The 16,990-nt window shown below is 53.0% G+C and overlaps 3 protein-coding genes across 3 annotated transcripts; 1 reads left to right on the top strand and 2 right to left on the bottom strand.

Moving 5' to 3' along the window:
- Window positions 1–17: 17 nt before the first annotated feature.
- Window positions 18–2,949, bottom strand: HER10_EVM0010868 (uncharacterized protein). The gene is made up of 4 exons (XM_035483133.1): window positions 1,703–2,949; window positions 1,494–1,651; window positions 959–1,420; window positions 18–907 (listed from the first exon to the last, which is right to left on the bottom strand). Exons 1-4 carry the CDS (start codon window positions 1,767–1,769, stop codon window positions 470–472), a joined length of 1,125 nt encoding a protein of 374 aa, XP_035330968.1. The 5' UTR covers window positions 1,770–2,949; the 3' UTR covers window positions 18–469.
- Window positions 2,950–9,954: 7,005 nt separating this feature from the next.
- HER10_EVM0009774 (uncharacterized protein) lies at window positions 9,955–12,407 on the top strand. The gene has a single exon (XM_035479249.1). It carries the CDS (start codon window positions 10,591–10,593, stop codon window positions 12,004–12,006), a length of 1,416 nt encoding a protein of 471 aa, XP_035330910.1. The 5' UTR covers window positions 9,955–10,590; the 3' UTR covers window positions 12,007–12,407.
- Window positions 12,408–14,349: 1,942 nt separating this feature from the next.
- HER10_EVM0009772 (uncharacterized protein) lies at window positions 14,350–16,736 on the bottom strand. Its single transcript, XM_035479247.1, has 4 exons — window positions 15,771–16,736; window positions 15,659–15,677; window positions 15,220–15,538; window positions 14,350–15,162 (listed from the first exon to the last, which is right to left on the bottom strand). Exons 1-4 carry the CDS (start codon window positions 15,809–15,811, stop codon window positions 14,699–14,701), a joined length of 843 nt encoding a protein of 280 aa, XP_035330909.1. The 5' UTR covers window positions 15,812–16,736; the 3' UTR covers window positions 14,350–14,698.
- Window positions 16,737–16,990: the final 254 nt, after the last annotated feature.

The raw sequence follows: 16,990 nt of genomic DNA, 5'->3' as shown, positions 1-16,990 counted from the left end.
GATTTGAATTTCATGATTGGCATCTATAAACCAATTGAGTACTCCTAAAAACAGTTTGCCTGTACCCAACCAGAACGAATTATCAATAAGCAAAAGAAAAAGCAATATCATAACGACGTGCAAGCCGACCCTTAATCCTGTAATCGTTTTGATATCCCATACTCTGCCTGTAGCATCAAGAAAAAAGAGAGAACCACACCTATCCAAGACTGTCACGAGTCACTAGTCCCTATAATAATGTAAAGAATGTGGAGAAACCGGCTCGTGAAAAGCTCTCTGTCTAAGCTCTCGCGAAGTTGCAACGCCGGGGGTATTATCGATGCGGTGAATCCTATGCCAAGCTTTGATGCTGTATATGCGCATTGGCCCCATCCAAGACGCCGTGTGATTTCAAATGCAATTTGTGGGCCTTAGAGCTCGAATTTTTGTGCGTAACGTATGCATGATGGTCGTTGACAAGACATAATAATCACCGGATGTCAAGCTGGAACGGCTTGAACCGGCCGCCGATTGTTGCGCAACGGGGGCATTTGCGGCGAGCCCCCTGCTCTGCCATGAGAACGTCGACACACGCCTGGCACAGACCGCAGATGCATTCCGTGCAGGCGTATGAGTCCTTGAGAAGTGAAACGCTCTGACAGGCTGCGCAGTAGATCTGGGTATTCTGAGAAGAATAACTTGGTGATGAATCCGATAGGCCTCGCGACTCGATGTGGAAGTTCTCCCCGCTTTCACCGCTTTCAACCGACGGGAATGGGTCAATTGTGTCCTGGCTGTAGGATGGCGGGGTCAAGGCCTGCTGCAATGGCGAAGCTTGATAGTTCCCTCCAGCTGTCGCTGATGGGAATCCATGGTGCTGGAATGGCGGCAAAGAAGCCCTGTGAATAGAAACTGGTGATTGAGGCATCTGGATAAAGGTCAGAGAATGCAAAGATGCGAGCGCACGAAAGCTTCTTACTGGAGTCCTATCCTCATCGATGTCGCCGGCAGCGGATGCAGCTTGATCGGCGGCATCGATGAGATCTTCCCATCTCTTCCCATAGTCTGCAGAAGGTTCAGCCGATAACGCCTTACGGTCATTGTTACCTGGTCTAAGCCGTTCGTCGTTTTGGATCCGCCGAAGCCAGTCTGCTGCCGAGCCGCGAGACTTCTGCTTCTTGTGGTGCGCCTCTCGACCTCTCTTGGTGACGGACTGCTTCCTTGGTCGGGCAGGGCCTACAGCAGGCCGTTGGATTGGGGGTAATGTTGAAGAGCGACCGGGGGGCGAATTCGCCAGAATTGACGGCAGAATATCCCGTGGCCGACTCGAGTTCATAGCTGGAAATGGCTCGCTAGTAATGTCGTTATTCGTCAAGTGCAGCGGAGGCAGCTCAATTGATGTCCTTGGAATGCGGCGTCCCTCCGTGTCTGAGTGCCAACCCTAGTAGTGCACATTTGATTAGCAGTCGTCGTTTGAGTTTGTAAGTCACTCGGAGGAGGATGTCCCAACTCACCATTTCCTCCCATTCGGGTTCGACTTTGTGACCGTGGAGCTGAGCCAGCGCCGCAGCAGCACTGGCAGCGGGGAGCATGGAACCAACGGCGTGGTCGTCCATGGTTCGAGGCGTGCCCGGATTACTGTTATCATACATGTGGTGGTCGTGATTGAAGCCTTGAAGATGGTCAATCTTTTGGGGATAGCCCTGGATTGAGAGGGACGAACCCTGGGGAACAGAAGTTGCGCTTTGCTGCATTGGACGTTCGGACGGAGGAGTATTGATCATGAGCATAAAGCTTTCCTCGGTCGCTGGGAGCTTCGAAATGTAGTGTTATGGGTGAGCGCGGCGAATGTGTTCTTGCATGGAACGATATCGTTTTTCCTAATGAATTCATCAAGTGTCAGAGTAGCGCTCTCAATTTTCCCTTCGTCGAGTGGATTTTTCGCTGTAGTAATCAAAGCTCTCTCTGTGCACTGGGTCCAAGTAGAGAGGTGCAGCAGCGCAGACGGGGGCAGTGTTGGTCTGCTGGTGGCGAAGAGGGCGTCGTGAGAGAGCAATGCGGCAATGCAGGCAGCACGATGAGACTTACACCGATGCATCTTTTCCTACAGCTAGATCCATCCTGATTCCGCAGAGGACAGACGACCTCATTGTTGGAGTCGGTGATTGAAAAAGAAGACGTGAGAGAAGATCTGGGCGGCATCTTGACCCCACCATGCGCTTGAGGGCTGGTATCGATACTGAGCGGGGTGAGGAGCGATAAGTGCTGTTACTGTCGTAGCGTATCGCGAAGCGAGGTCAATTGAAGGCGACTGAATATGTTGGAGCTTGAGCATTTGACGGTTCGACAAAAGGCTGCGATATTTGGTGAGCAAGAGTCTGGAGCTCTGGAAGCTCTCGTCTTGAGGCGTGTTACAAAGAGTGTTTCGAAGAACAAGGTGTAATGGAGGGGGAGGAAAGGACGGGGAGGAAGAGGAAGAGAAGGAACCTGATTTTGGGGGGCAGAAGGGAAGTTGACCGAAAGCAGTAAGTAGCGGTAATGGGGAAAAGAGAGGTACTGGACGGGCTAGGTAGGGGTGTGGCTCGGTCTGGTGGGTATCTCATGGAAGGTACCCAGGGCAGGTCCAGGTCAGGTCAGGTCAGGTCAGGACAAGCTACCTTGCCTTGCCTTGCCTTACCTTGCTCACCCAGGTACATCATGGTCGCAGCCCAGTCACATAAGGTCAGGTATTACGCAGCATGATCTGTAGCCAAATGAGTCCCTACTTACACGGCTAGGCAAAAGAAGAACGGACGGATGATAGCAAGGTGTGTGAGCAAGGAGGGAGCTTGGTTTGGAGTCTGGTAAAACCTTGCCTGTTTTTCTCTCACTCGTTCATGTACTTACTCTGCCTTACCTTAGTCTTGGACATTAGAGAGTACCTAGGTAAGGTAGGTAAGCAATGGCTGAATCGACGAAAGCAAGACAAGATCCAAAAGCCGCCGACGAATACGGCTCCAATCCGATCTACGGCTACCAATGTTGTAGGAAAGGCTTTCAGCTACCTGCCTACCTTGCTTGCTTCGCACGTCAAAAGTGTTGCCATGATAATTGAGTTGCGCGCTCGTACCTTTTCTGTGCCTGAGCCTATGCTGCTTCTGGGCTTGCTTCTACGGATACAGCACACCTGAAGCAGATGTGATGAATGATGCAGATGAAAAGGGATATTATCAGCCGCGAATAAGGAGACGGACGAGCGAGGGTGTGGCCGAAAGGTACAAGGAGCAAGGAAGTAGTCGGTTTGGGGAGCGACAGTGGTGAACAGCTGACAAGCTGTGAGGTAAGACTTGGTATTCGTCGCATGGTTAGGTGAACCTAAGTCCACCTCAAGGTTGGGCCCGTGGCAGACGGCGTCAATGTCACCAGTCGCCAGACTGTCAGCTACAAGTAATCAACATTTCTTACCATCTGCCGCTGCTAGAAGAACACTGTTGTGAGGGGCGGCGGCGGCGGCGGTCGGTACGGTGACGCGAGATGGTGTAAGTGATCTGCCAAGCAGAGGCTTTGAAGCTTCATCACCGCCAGCTTCAGAAGGATCTAGTCGGCTTTGCCAGCTCGTTGCATGGCAAGTGACACACGGCTGGTCGCCGAGGCCGAGCTTTCCATGACACTGGGCTCATTGGGCTGGGCTGTTGAACCTGGAAACATGTCCGATGGGCTAAACGTATTGCTCCGAGAGACGAGTAACAAGATGTTTCTTCTCGAGTCAGTCATTCCGCCTCTTCTCTTTGTTAGATGAAAAAGATTGCACCACGAGGTGCCTGACTTGTCCGAGAATGGCGGCAGCCATAACCAGTTGACGCCCATGGGACTGCGAGTCTCTGCTCCTGCTTTTGCTGTTGCTACCGCTGCCGCTTCCGCTATTGCTTGGGTTTGGGTGCTTGAAAGATTCGGTAGAACTAAGGTACTGTATAACGACACCAGCTTGGTGCTCATCCAAGGTACCACCGGGCGACGGCGTCATCTTCCAATGACAGGAGGGTAACCCGAAAGCTCGGGGGGTCAGCAGTGGGATGTATGGAGAGCATTCCAGTCGAAAAGCACAGGGGAAGGAACAAGACGTACCTATACGTACTGTAAGGTAGGGGAAAAGGTCGGCAAGTCGACCCGCCGACGATGTCAAGAGCCGACAATTGGTTGGCGTTGGTGGAAGAGATCAATGACTCGATGGGGGATCGAGTGTGTCTGGTGGATTGGATTGGCTTGGTTAACCCCAGGGTCTGAGGGAAGAGGGGGATGAAAGAAGAAGGGGAAAGGAGGACAAGAGGCAGGGGGCGTGGATGTAGAACCAGGCAAGATTCAAGTCGAGACAATCGGGTGGAGGACTTGCATGGCGGAGGAAAGACGAGGACGAGGAGGATGAGGTTGAGGAATTGAGAAGGAGGGGGTGTGACAGGGAAGCAATTGACAGCCTGTGGTGGACGAGCAGGAACAGGAGCAGGAGCAGGAGCAGGTAGCGGGGAGGGGCAAGAGGAGCAACAGCAAGAGCAACAGCAAGAGCAAGAGCGAGAGCAACAGCAAGGGGAAGGAGAGAAGGAGGGGGGTGGGGTGGGAGCAGGGCAGGAAGTGGGCTGCTTTGCTTTGCTCTTTCTTTTCGGAGCTTGCGAGTGGTTGACAGTGGAAAGAGGCCCTTGCCGCATCACAGGGGAGCTCTTGAGAGTTGAGCAAGCTTGCCTGTGCCTGCCTCTTTCCTTTCCCTTTCCCTTCCCGGTCGTACCTTCTTACCCACGGCTCTCAGGGCTGGCACCATGGAAGTAAGGTAACTTGCAAAGTCTGTCACCAACTCACCACTGGCCCCAAGCTTGACCATTCTGAGTTCTTCGCCTTGCTCGCCCCACCCTTCAACCGTTGCCAACTCCCGTTGTCGCTCCATGATCCGAACTTGGAAGCACAATCATGCCTTCCTTATGGATACCGGTACCTACCTCACTTTATCCTCGAGTACTCATATGCCAACCGGATGCTTCACGGGTTCAAGCTCCGAGGTCAAGGCGGAAGGCTTCTTGTTTGCTCGCATGTCTTGCGTCTTGCCTTGCCTTGCTGCGGCGTGGTGGTAGCTTGCATTCGCCCATCTCACTTCTCCTACCTACCTTAGGTGCTCCTCCTCCTCCTCCCGCAGCATAGCGGAGCTGGACCCCTGGTTCATTCTCGCCTCCGCTTACTGGTCGGACGTGGTCCTGACCTCGGTCAACGTCTGCCCGCTGCTTGGATCCCCGCTGGTCGTCACGTTGACATCCCAGCTAACGGGTAGGGGCCCCAGATGGTGTATGGAGCACTGTAGTGTACGGATACCTAACTCTGTCACTCTGTCTTCGTAGCTTCCTGGGCAATCACAGACTTGAGAGATACGCTGTACCCGCAAGTGCGGATAGCATTGCGCGTGTACCCTCTAAGCGAAGCGAGGCTTTCTTTTGACTATCCATACCTACCTATTCTGAGCTCTTTCCCGTCGTGCTTTTTGGCACGGCGAATACCTAAGGTACTGTGCACAACGCAGCCCAGCATAGCTACTCTTTGCGCATAAACATGAACAGTATCACTTTTTGGTTCCTTGCTTCGTTTGATCAGTTCAAGAGCTAATTTTACCGCTTTGCGATTGCATTGCCGTGGCCAGATGAGCAGGCCCAGACCAAATCTCCGGAATAAAAGCGATGAACGGTCCTTCTACAAGGAGAAGCATGATCGGGGCTGCCGTTGGGCATTGGGAACGGGGACACGGGCCAGCGGAGGGCCAGCAGTGGCAGGAAGGAATGAGAGACACGGAGGAAAAACAGAAAGATGAGCGAGGATGAGGTTGCTTCTGCCTCGTCGGGTCGGCATCAGGCAGCCCGAAGCACCAAGACACCGCCCACATAATACACTGCTCCGTACACTACTCCGTACATGCAGGGCCCTTGCCTTGCCTTGACAAGTTGGAAGTATTTTCTTGCAAAGGTGAACCCTGGAGCTGCAGCAAGTCCGTGGTATCTGTAGCGTCTGCAGCGCCTCCAAAGCACGCATCGGTGGAGACCTTACCCCCGACCCGTGGACGTTGGCGCGAATCGTCTGCTCCACAAGCGGAGAGGGAAGGCGGGTTGGATGGGGTGGGGATTAGGACAGAGCTTGGGAAGAATGAGAAAGGGAAGAAGACAAAGAATCTGTAGGGAGTACGGAAACATGCAGCACGCCTGGTGTGTAATCGGTACGGTGAAGGTCAAGACGGATGTGGATATCTGCAACGATCAATTTTCCCCTCCTCTCTCTTACTCTGTAAGTAACACTGTTCCTTTGTCGTCTTCTGCGATGCAGCTCCATTGCTGCTGGGTAGGTATGTATTACACAAGGAATGAGCAGGGCTCAGGGAGCTCTTCAGCACGTCAACCTGCCTATAATCCACAGCTACCTTGTCCTTTCATGCCTAGTGTAGATGCAACGAAGCTTCCGGGGATCTGAATGTCAAGCGAGAGAAAGTGAATTTTGATCCTGCAGACATGGTAGAAAGTCATAACGGATAAGGTCAGAAATACGTACGAATACTTCTTCATCGAGCAGGTACGAGCAGGTACCTAGGTAGGGACCTATGTTTTTGCTCTTTTTTTTTCTCCTTCCGCCCCATGCCGCGATGAGCAAAGCTGTTGCGCAGACAAGGGGGGGTACGTATTGGAATTGCCAGGGAAGGTCCCCACATTCGGCGCGAGGACCCTCTTGTTCTTCGCCTTGCATCCTCTTCACCTCGACCTATCAACAATCGGCAGATTCTATCCAGCAACGAAAAAAAAAAAAAGTTCAACCAAAGGCGAGAAAATTTCAACTCCCAAAGCCTTCCGGCCGGCCGACACCAGAATCCGATGTTGAGATCAGAAGGAAAAAAAATTACGCCTGCAGGCTGACTTGATCCACTTTCGTCTTCCCTCGCCAAACCAACCTCTTTGGAAATAAGCACAAGCTGCCAGCTGCATCCCGAAACCACGGCTTTTCACCGAGGTGGCGCCTGCTCAAAGAATACCTGAGAGAGCTCCTCGGCCAGAGGCCAAAAAGCCTTGTTCAGATGCCGCCTTTGCGCTACCATCTCTCTCGGCCTTTTTACCTGCTCTGGGGCCATGTATCAGCTTACTTGAATAAGTCAGACCGGATTACCAATGGCAGGCTGTCAAACAGTATACCTTGGTTATCCGTACGGAAAACAATCGCTCGTGGCTAGTCAGCCCTCTCTCTCGAGCAGCTCTGAGCAATGACTGACAAGCTCGCAGCCAGTTGTACCTTTTCCTCAAACATCCCAACTCGCGACCATATTTTCCCCTACCACAATCTTCTCTTTTGCCACTTACAACTTACACCCCCCCTGGACCCTGACCGACTGGGCGGCTGGCGCTTCGGAACCGTAGACAGCACTTGCAGCTAAAGCGGGTATTGATTCAGCCATACTCCCTCGAGGCACTAAAGTGACATCACACTGCTTGGCCTGGGTCGTGCTTTCTTCTGGTCTTTGTCTTCAATAATTTTCTTCAGGGAAGAAGCAATGATTGGCCCCTGAGTTTGACAGACATGAATCTCGACTCATCCGTGGACTCGGTTACAGAGTCATTTCATCGATTGACGCTTCACGCAAGGCACGGGTGCCATGCAGACGGCATTTTTTTTTTTTGCTCTTCAAGTATCCATACCTACACAGCAAGTCGAGACCCTCAAATCGGACTAAATCGGGGCCACCATCTCGTGATGGCCCACGGAACGTTACACGAACGCCTCCCCCTATGCCGCTGGCGGCTGCATCGCTCAAGCACCTACCCTAGTAGGAGCTACCTGGTCAGGCTGGGTTAGGAGGCACTCATTAGCCGCAGTTCGAATGGTTTCATGACTGCCGAAATGGCCCCAAAGAGGACCAACTACTGTCACCGAGAGCAACGAGATCGAGCTTGGCGCTGGTGAAAAGAAATGAAGAAAGCGGTGAATTAACCCCGCCTTTCTGCCCCCCTCTGCCGCCGCAAAAGTCAGTCACGAACGGGCCTAATTACGAGCTGATACCGCACCCAGCGGCCTGTTGGCAATTCGGTGACAGTCACCGCCCGTCCTGCTCAGCTCCTCCTAGCTGGTACCGGAGAGAGAGAGAGAGAGGAAAAGGGAGGCATGGAGGGTGCGGGGGATAAGGCCCTGGACGCGAGCTCAATCGCTGATAAGAGACCGCCAACCAACCACAAGCGAGGGCTGACAGCTTTGACGATAAAGCTCCTCCAAAGCAATCCCACGCGACTTTACCAGAACCAGCAAAACCTACAGGATACCTTACCACCTGGAGCTTCATCTCCCCCTGTCCGGTCGAGCTGGTGCTGCTTCTTGAGTGACTGTGGCCGTTCGCGAATTTCTGAGCGCCAACCTCTGGAAGCATTCACGAAGGCTAGGGTCAGAATGGAGAGAGTCATTCCAACTATAGGACCGCGGACACTCCCACAAGTACGGAGTGCTTCGATTGCTTGCGAGTAGGGTAACTTGCTTAGGGATCATTCCCGTCAAGAGACTTGCTCGCCCAAACTACACGTTCAGTTCGGGTTATTATGAACATACGCTAGTCTTAGGATACGGCGAGCTCGCACGGGTCCGAGATTTGAAGTCGGCGGAAATGGCCCGCAGGACCGCAGCAGCAGCCACTCAAGCTTGCCTTCTGTCATGCTACAGACTCATAATTCTCTAGCGGGTGACTGGTAGCAACCTAGTGAGAAGTGAGGAACCCCCCGAGACAACTTCGAGAAGCACTCCTTTGGTGCTTGTCACATGCATGCTGGAATTTTTTCTCTTCCAATTTTTTTCCTTCGATTCCCTTTCCTTACCACTAGCACGGTATCCTCACCCAACCGTCCATCAGCCTCCTGATCTGCCGCCTCGCTCCCTGTCTTCCGAGACATGGCGGTCAATCAACAGTACGTCTAGTCGGAGACACCGACTATGTACACGACGGCTGTCGTAACCTCGAAGCCGCAACATTGTTACTGTCCTTCAAGCCAAGCTTCTTTAGGGGTGACGACATTCGATTGCAAGTCAACGGAACCCAGCAAGCTTTCCATCGAATTACTGTGCCTCGTCAGCGTCCCGATGTACACGAGACACAGTTTGAACCTGTCTTCCCACACCTCCGACCTCCTATTTGACTCACGGCGTCTCGTTCTCAAGGGACAGGATATCCCCGACAGTGTCAGAATCCGAACGAGGTCTGCTGTCCCCAGGTGTAGTATGACCTATAGACTCCATCATGTGGACGACAGATGAACCATGGGCCCACTGCTCACCACGCTTTGTGAACCGTACCTGACTCGGCTTCTTGAAAACGGTCGATTTTCCTGCTTCCGGAGCCCCCTCTGCCAAAACCAGAACCAGCCCATGACTTCTACAGACTGCATCCACTTCTAGGGCAGAATGGCAACCTACTGACGTCTTTCGCTTCAAGCTATAGTCAGTGTAGAAATTTCTAACTCACCGCTAGAAATTCTTGTTTCCGCGGTCTGGACGACGATGGGTCAGTCATCCCTTGCCTCCCACCTCCTAAGGGGTAGCCGGAACTGCTCCAGCCGCAACAGCCGGCTGTCAATCCTGCACTGCATGAGGCCTCAGTGGAAGCATCTCCATTGTCTTTGCACCCGAGTCGGCGGTCCGCTGCCATCTTAACATTTGGCAACTCGATTCGACTTGAAAACCATCCCGGATCTCCTTTGCCCTGCGTCGTCCGAATTCGACCTCGTCCAATCAAAGCCCACCATCTTCTAGATCCCAAACAAACTTGTCACAAGTGCTCGTTGATCAGCCCCCTCGAGGCGTAGCGCACAGACCTTCCAGATGGACCTTTGCTGCCAAGAAGCTCTATAGAAACTCGTCTGCTTCCACTGCTTCGAGCCTCCGACGAGTGGTGATGGCTTTTTGACCAGTGGCATCGGTCAAGGAAACGGGATGGTGGGTAGATCCTAAAGACGCTTCACCTGAACTGGACCGGAGCGAAGAAATTGTCTGCAAGGGACGCACCCTCAAGTTTCTAGACCAAAAACAAAATGGCACAGCCTCCAGAGTTTCAGCCTCCGACCTTGACCGAACTTGGCGACCTCTCCACGCAGCCCGTAGCCGGGCCGTTCACACATAAGCGGTCGTCGTATCCTCCTCGGCCGGGCCCCCGGAAGTCTGAGCACCTCGCGTTAACTTGCCCTTAGCCTATTGATCTGTCCAAGATCCGACCGCAATTGCTCTGACCCTCTCGCCAGCTTTGCCGTGCTTGCGTTGGCGGACTGGCGAATTGGCGTTACAAGGGCCATGTTTCTAATCTGGCCAAGGGAAAGTTTCCTGAAATCGCCTCGCGTTTCCCTAAAGGCCCTTCTCCACGTCCGATCATTCACGGCTACGCATCCCCAGAGTTGCGTCCCGACGCGCCCTCCCTCAGACGTGCCCGCCGTCATGGACCATATCTAATTGACCTCTCTGCTTTGTTTTCTTTTTTTGCGTTCAATTTTCCTCTGGCAGACCATTGCTCAGTAGCAATACCCTCATATTCAACTGGCCGAGTTGCAGTGTCATTCGTTCTTGTTTTTGTTCTTTCTTATATACCTTTTCCGAGCTATGGCGTTGACTGTGAAGCAGCTCAATGCGGATGCTTCCTTCCTCCTCACCTTTGAGCCCATTGTGCCCGAGTCACTTCCTGGCATTGCTCCAAGGCCGTTTAGAATTTTGATGGATCCGTGGATCACGGGGCCTTCCACCATATTTCACTCGATCCTGTCAACCGCAACACACAAGGAGTGCCCATGCGTATGCTCCCTACAGCATCTCCCGGAGCCCGACCTCGTCATCATTAGCCAGCACAAGAGCGACCACTGTAATGAGGCAACGCTCCGCCAGCTCCCGGCCAGCGGCACGAGGACGCTGATATTGGCGGAGCCAGCGGCGGCCAAGGTGATTCGGAGCTGGAAGTACTTCGACAAGGATAAGGTCTTTGCGATTCCGCGGTGGGAGGATCCGCAGGCCACGGGGAAGCAGACAGTTATCCGAGTGAAGGTGCCTCCATTCTTCCCGGGCGGCGAGCCGGGCGAGGTCACAGTCGCTTTCATCCCGCAACGGAAGGACTTTAAGGGCTTGCACGCCGCCATCGGCATCACGTACCGCCCGCCGCCGACGTGGCCGCGGTTCCCGCACCTCATGACGCCCCCGAGAACACCAGTCTCGCTACGGACCGCGGCCAGCGCCTCGTCCCTCCGGTTGGGATCTGGATCTCACCACCACCACCACCAAAAGACAAAGAACTCGTCCGCCTACCTCAGCCTGCCGACGCCGCCCGAGACACCGCCCAGCAGCCGGTCCTTACGCTCCGTCCGGTCCGCCGCGTCCATCACCCCGGACACCCGCGACCGACGAGCCGTCTCGGTCATCTTTTCGCCGCACGGCATCTCGTACCGCTGCCTGGAGAAGTACGCCCACACGCATCTCAAAGCCGAGGCCGCGCTGCCGCTGACGGCGCTGCTGCACTGCTTCGACACCGTGTCGAATCCCTGGTGGCTCGGCGGTAATATCTCGGCGGGCATGCCGGCGGGCCAGGAGACCGCGGCGGCGCTTGGAGCCAGGGCGTGGGTTAGCACGCACGACGGGGATAAGGATGTCAGGGGGTTGGTGACGAAGATGCTGCGGACGAAGAAGTATACCCAGAAGCAGGTCACCCATCATTCTTCTTCTTCTTCGGGGGAAAGAAAGCGCGGCGACAGGTTGGATCGCGAGAGGGCTAGCGACCAGGACAAGAGGGACAAGGCCAAGGGGTGCAAGAGCACCGATGTTCTCGTCCTCGGCGTGGGCGAGGAGGTCGCCATGACGAGGGAAGGTGTCTGGAACGTCGAGCCCGGCGCGAGAGTTCTCTCCTCCCCTCCGCCTTTGTCTTCGTCGTCGTTGTCCGAGAGTCTGCTTGGGAACGGAAAGGGGTTAAAGGGGCGGGCGAGGGGACGGGGCTTGCCGCCGGTTGATACCACGGCTAAATATGGGCCCCGTTGATGGAAAAGACGTGACCCCGGTTTGCGGAGACCGGGGCGGAGTTGCAGGTTTTGTATATCCTCTCCCGGGTCAAACCCGGATCTCTTTGTGTTTGGCCTACGGATACTTTCTTTCATTTGTTATGTGAGGCAGCGAAGCGGGACACGAAAAAGGAGATATACCCATCCTTTCTTTGGAAAGGAGATACCATCACAGGTATATAATGAACAACTTATTAATCAGATATAAATAGGAGTAGTCGGATAATCAAAGGAGGATTCTGGGTCCAGCGGGATTTCGGGTTAGACCTTTGGGGGGCATTCTCGCCCAGGACGGCGAGGTGTCTCCTTTTGGTGCTGGGCTAAAGAAAGCCTCTGGGTTTGGGGAGGGGAGACTGATAGCCAGCTGAGAGACACAGGATCAATATGAGTAATACATGTGGCTACTTCATATGATCCCTCTTGTCATAATGGTGACGGTATTTTTGTGTATTTGATCCATCTCAACGAGTGACCATGCTACAAAATTTTGTGTGAAATTCTTACAACTTTCCTGTAGACTACGTGGGCCACTACGTATGCCAGGACGAAAATATCAACGAAGAGACTAACAAATTTGGGTGGCTTACCTCACAATAAGACAAACCGTCTCCCTCCCTCGGAAGAGCCTGCCTAGTGCAACCCTTTTCTCTCAGCATGCAGATGCAGGCCTGCTGCGAATCTATCATGTGAGAAAGGGAACACACATTTCCTTATACAAACTGCGCATAATAACAGCTGTAACCCATGAACCAGTGCCCTGATCTTGCTGTCTCTTGAAGTAGCACCAGTAGAGAGACATGAGCATGTTATAACGTCTGGGCCTTATTTCTATAAATATAAAATACCAAGATAAAAAAAAAAAAAAAGATTCATACAGGTTTACTGGTTACAATCAAAGTAGAATACAAAGAGGGATGCGTGTGCTACAGACTGCACAGGAAAACCTTTACCAGCTACCCAAAGGACGGGAATCTCTTGCAACCCTGCATAGCGAGTTTGATCCCTCCAAGAAACGCTGCCGCTGTCAGAGGGGGAATAGTTTATAACATACCTAGCTAACGAAACTTGCTCCAGTAAGACTTGAACCTTTTCGACTGCTGATTAGAGGACGCTCTTTCTTCAACAATGTATAGCTGATGATGTTAGTCACTACTATCTATCAGCTATTGCACTCTAAAAGAGACGCATGTTGCATGTGACACGGCCATAGAATTGGCACCGAGGATTGAGAATGCAATAATCCACGACCGCTTAAGCAAAGACCTGCCCCCCCCCCCAATTAACAGCTATAGTTGGAGAAGAACGTCCACTAGCTGATGGATTGCCAAGATGAGTCCTCAAAATCTATATGTCGGTCGTACTCGCATGGGTTCGGCACACAAACTACTGCGTGAACTCACTGCTCTTCACATAGCGTCCTCAACAAGACTGGAGATGGACGTTGATGGATGCGGAGATGACTAGGCGTGAAAGTCTGACGAAAACAGGAAGTAAAGAACGTTTGGTCTCGGGGCGTATGAGTGTATATACATGCCTCATCGCAGCTCTGCGCCACTGAGGTTGAGTGACCGCTACCGGCTCTACCTCTGATCGCTGCCCTTTCACCTCGTGTTTAATCCTTCTGAAAGAGAACACCGGAGTTCCAAAAAAGAATTCATCAGTAAGTAATATGATTGGGGTTTGTAATTAGCAGTGTTGATTTGGTCCGTCTTCTAAATGGGGTAAAAATTATTCACGCCGAAGTAGCTTCTATCTAGCACATGATCCTTTCTCCGTCTCGGCTTCCAAGAACCCGTTTGATCTTAAGCTAAAGCAAGTCAAGCGCAAAAAGGGTTGCTGGAAGCAGTTCGCATACCAAAAAAGATGAAGGAACGCAGATGTAGTTCGCCCTGATAATTACCTGAAAGAGGTGCTGTAGTTAGTTGTCCAAAACAAGGCCAATTGTTCTTTCTTTGTCGGGCGCGGAGTCCTGAATAGTCTTTGTCCCGGGCAGTTTGAGAAGAAGAAAAACAAGGCCTCTAGAAGCATTCGGCTTCTTAGGTAAAACTCCAAGTTCTGGTGTTCCTGACATGTTGAGATACCAGCAAATATGATAGATATCAAATCTAGACGAGAGACGGACTGGCGACTCAAGTACGACTGACCTCGTACAATAGCGAACACGTACAACTCTTCGACAACGATCAAGCCCGATACTACTATTCATCCGCTCAGCCACCAAGGAGGCTTCTTCTAGAAGGGTTGCCGATGGCCATGGAGGAGCGAATCTGCACGTGGGACAAAGGGTGGTGGAGTATGATGCTCATCAAAACTTCAATGCAATGCCCGATATCTTGCTTGAGGTACTGTCATGATTTCCACCTTAGATGATTCCCATATCATGCATTCAATCCTGAGTTCCACCCCTTGCGAGTAGAGTGCCAAATCCAGACGATATACCTCTCCATTACCTGCACCCATTCACCCGGGGTATCTAATATTCCCACCTGAACAACGCGTCTTCTTCTTTTCTCTCTGCTTGAAATCATGGAGACAACGTCTCCTTTGCAGTCCAACATTGCCTGCCTGACCGTGTGGAAAGCTACTCCATGCGACGTGGCCCAAAAGTGTACTCGGGCCATTCCAGTCCCTGGGTCTTGCAATCCACGCCTAGACCTCTCTTTTTGCCAGACCTACTTGAGCTGCTTGAGAATCTCCGTCAGGAAGTCCTCGAAGCTGAGGGTGATGTAGCCGTCTCTGTCGTCATCGTACTTCTTGAACACGTCCGTCATGCGCTTCAGAGAAATGCAAGCCTGCACGAAGAGATCAAAGGACATGACGCCTTCTCCACGCTTGTCGTACGTCCGGAAGAGAAGCTCAACGAAACCAGGGCTGAGACGATAACGGAAAGCGACGAGAGCGTTGGTGAACTCGCCGAGGGAAATGTTTCCAGATCGGTCGGCGTCGAATCGGTCAAACAGAGTGCGCCACGACGCAAGGAAGGACCAGAGGCCGCAAAATTCGGCGAAGCCAATAGTGCCACTGCGGTCGGAATCGAACATGCGGATCATCATGCGAACTGTCTGAGGGTCGAAAGCAGTCCAGTCACCGTTGACGAGGGCAGTTGACAGCTCCCGCTCGGACAGCTGGCCAGTGCCTGTAGATAGTCATTAGTTGGCGGTCGTTGCAAAAGGGCGTCGGCAGCATCACTCACCATCCTTATCGACCGCTCGGAAAAGGGGCAGCAGTGTCGGATCTGCGCCGTCTGCGCTCATATCAGGAGCGGGAGAAGGAGGCGGCCGGGAGTTTGGGGGTGGCCGGGGCTGGGCGTTCGGGCGAGGGTTGCCCGTCGGAGGAGGAGAGCTGACGCCGTACATGTTGGGGCTGGGTCGGCGATGGTCGTTCCGCGGATCGGGACGGTGGTACTCGTCGCGAGGGACGGCTGGAAGCTTGTTTTCGTAGCGAGGCTGAGAGTGTTGCTGAGGATGCTGCTGGGAAGGCTGCTGAGAAGGTGCCGGGGCAGCGCCGCCCTTCTATGATGGAAATATTAGTTTATCTGCAAGATGCGCGATCCAAGGGGGGTGACGGGTGCCGATGGGATGAATGGAGTAGAAACGTCGTCAGGTGACCGGAGGCCGAGGGCGCAAACGTACCTGTTCGGGTTCCGCGAACCTAGGAGGGGGTTAGCATGGCGGGGTAAAGAAGGAGATTGGGTATTTAGACCATGAACAATGGGCTAGATGAATGGTGTGTTGTGCAACGTACCTTGGAAGTTCATCGGGGTTGTAGGGTCTGTTGTACGCCATTGCGGAAATTGGTGCGGATTCGGAGCAAGCAAAAGTTCAAGAGAAGAAAGAGAAGGGTCTTTGGAGGCGAGACTGGATTGAGGCTCCTGGGGTATATGAAGCTGGCGAGGTGGGGGGGATTACTGTGGGCAGAGAGAGCAGAGGGGAGCCGCAGGAGCTGGATGTAAAAGCCAAGAGAGAATGATGGGTTATGGAACCTGGAAGCAAGCAGGGGAGCGGAACCGCGACTCAACGTCAGGCGGCAGTCGGCACGCTAGTCAAGAGGTAGGGCTGGGTGGCCGGTGGGTTAGGCTGCGGCGAAGGAGGACAAAGTGCCAATCGGGCCTCGAGCTCAGTGAAGAGAATGTAAAGATTGGTTTCAGCCGCACGCCGAATGTGCAGTGAGGCTTGGGCTGAGTATGGGTGGTTGCTGATGTCCAAGGTAGTAGTTGCGGTCGTAGGTTGACTTATGGTGGTGGTGATGACTGTGGTATAGAAGGTAAGGCTTTCTTTCTGCCTCTGGTCTTCGGTTAGGTGAAGGAGGGGAAGGAATTCAGATAGGCAATAAATGACAGGTCGCGGAGATGACGAAGAGGGGGTAGGTAGGCTGTTATCTGGCTTTGTAAAACAAAACTGAACAAAAAGCGAAGAGGTGGGAGCTCTCGGCGAACGGAAGACCGGACAAGACAGCTTCTTTTTTGGGGGGTGCGCGGGATGGCACGAGCGGTGATGTGCAGGGAAGGTACGTGTATTATTGATGACAGGAGGTGTTGGAAGAAGCCGAAGGCTCGGTGTGTGTATGAGTCGGGGCCTGGGTCACGTCACGAAACAAATTGATCAGAATTGGGTACAATGCGCAAGCGTTGTGGCGGTTTACGGCTTCGCGGTGCGCTTGAGAGATTGCGAATGGACAGAAAAAGGACACCATAGGCCAACAGGAGTGCGGGAGACGGGATGAACAGGCGATGGTTTGCAAAGTCAGCCTCTTGAGTGGATGTGTGCGAAATTGCATTTCTGGGGATACGGGCTAAAAACAGAACAAGAACAAGCTCTAAGTGATTTCTTTGCTCGCTTTTGGATCCTGATGCCTGTTTTTGCTCCTACCCTCTTACTTTTCTGTACGGACGGAGTACGTCGTACGGAGCACGCAGTAAGGTACCTACCTACCTTACCTTACGGATACCAGGCACCGGGGAAGGT

The sequence above is a fragment of the Colletotrichum scovillei genome, assembly GCF_011075155.1.
Source record: "Colletotrichum scovillei strain TJNH1 chromosome Unknown Contig00008, whole genome shotgun sequence".
NCBI lineage: Eukaryota > Fungi > Ascomycota > Sordariomycetes > Glomerellales > Glomerellaceae > Colletotrichum > Colletotrichum scovillei.
Note: the sequence above shows the minus strand (reverse complement) of the source record. Positions and strands in the feature narration are given on the sequence as shown.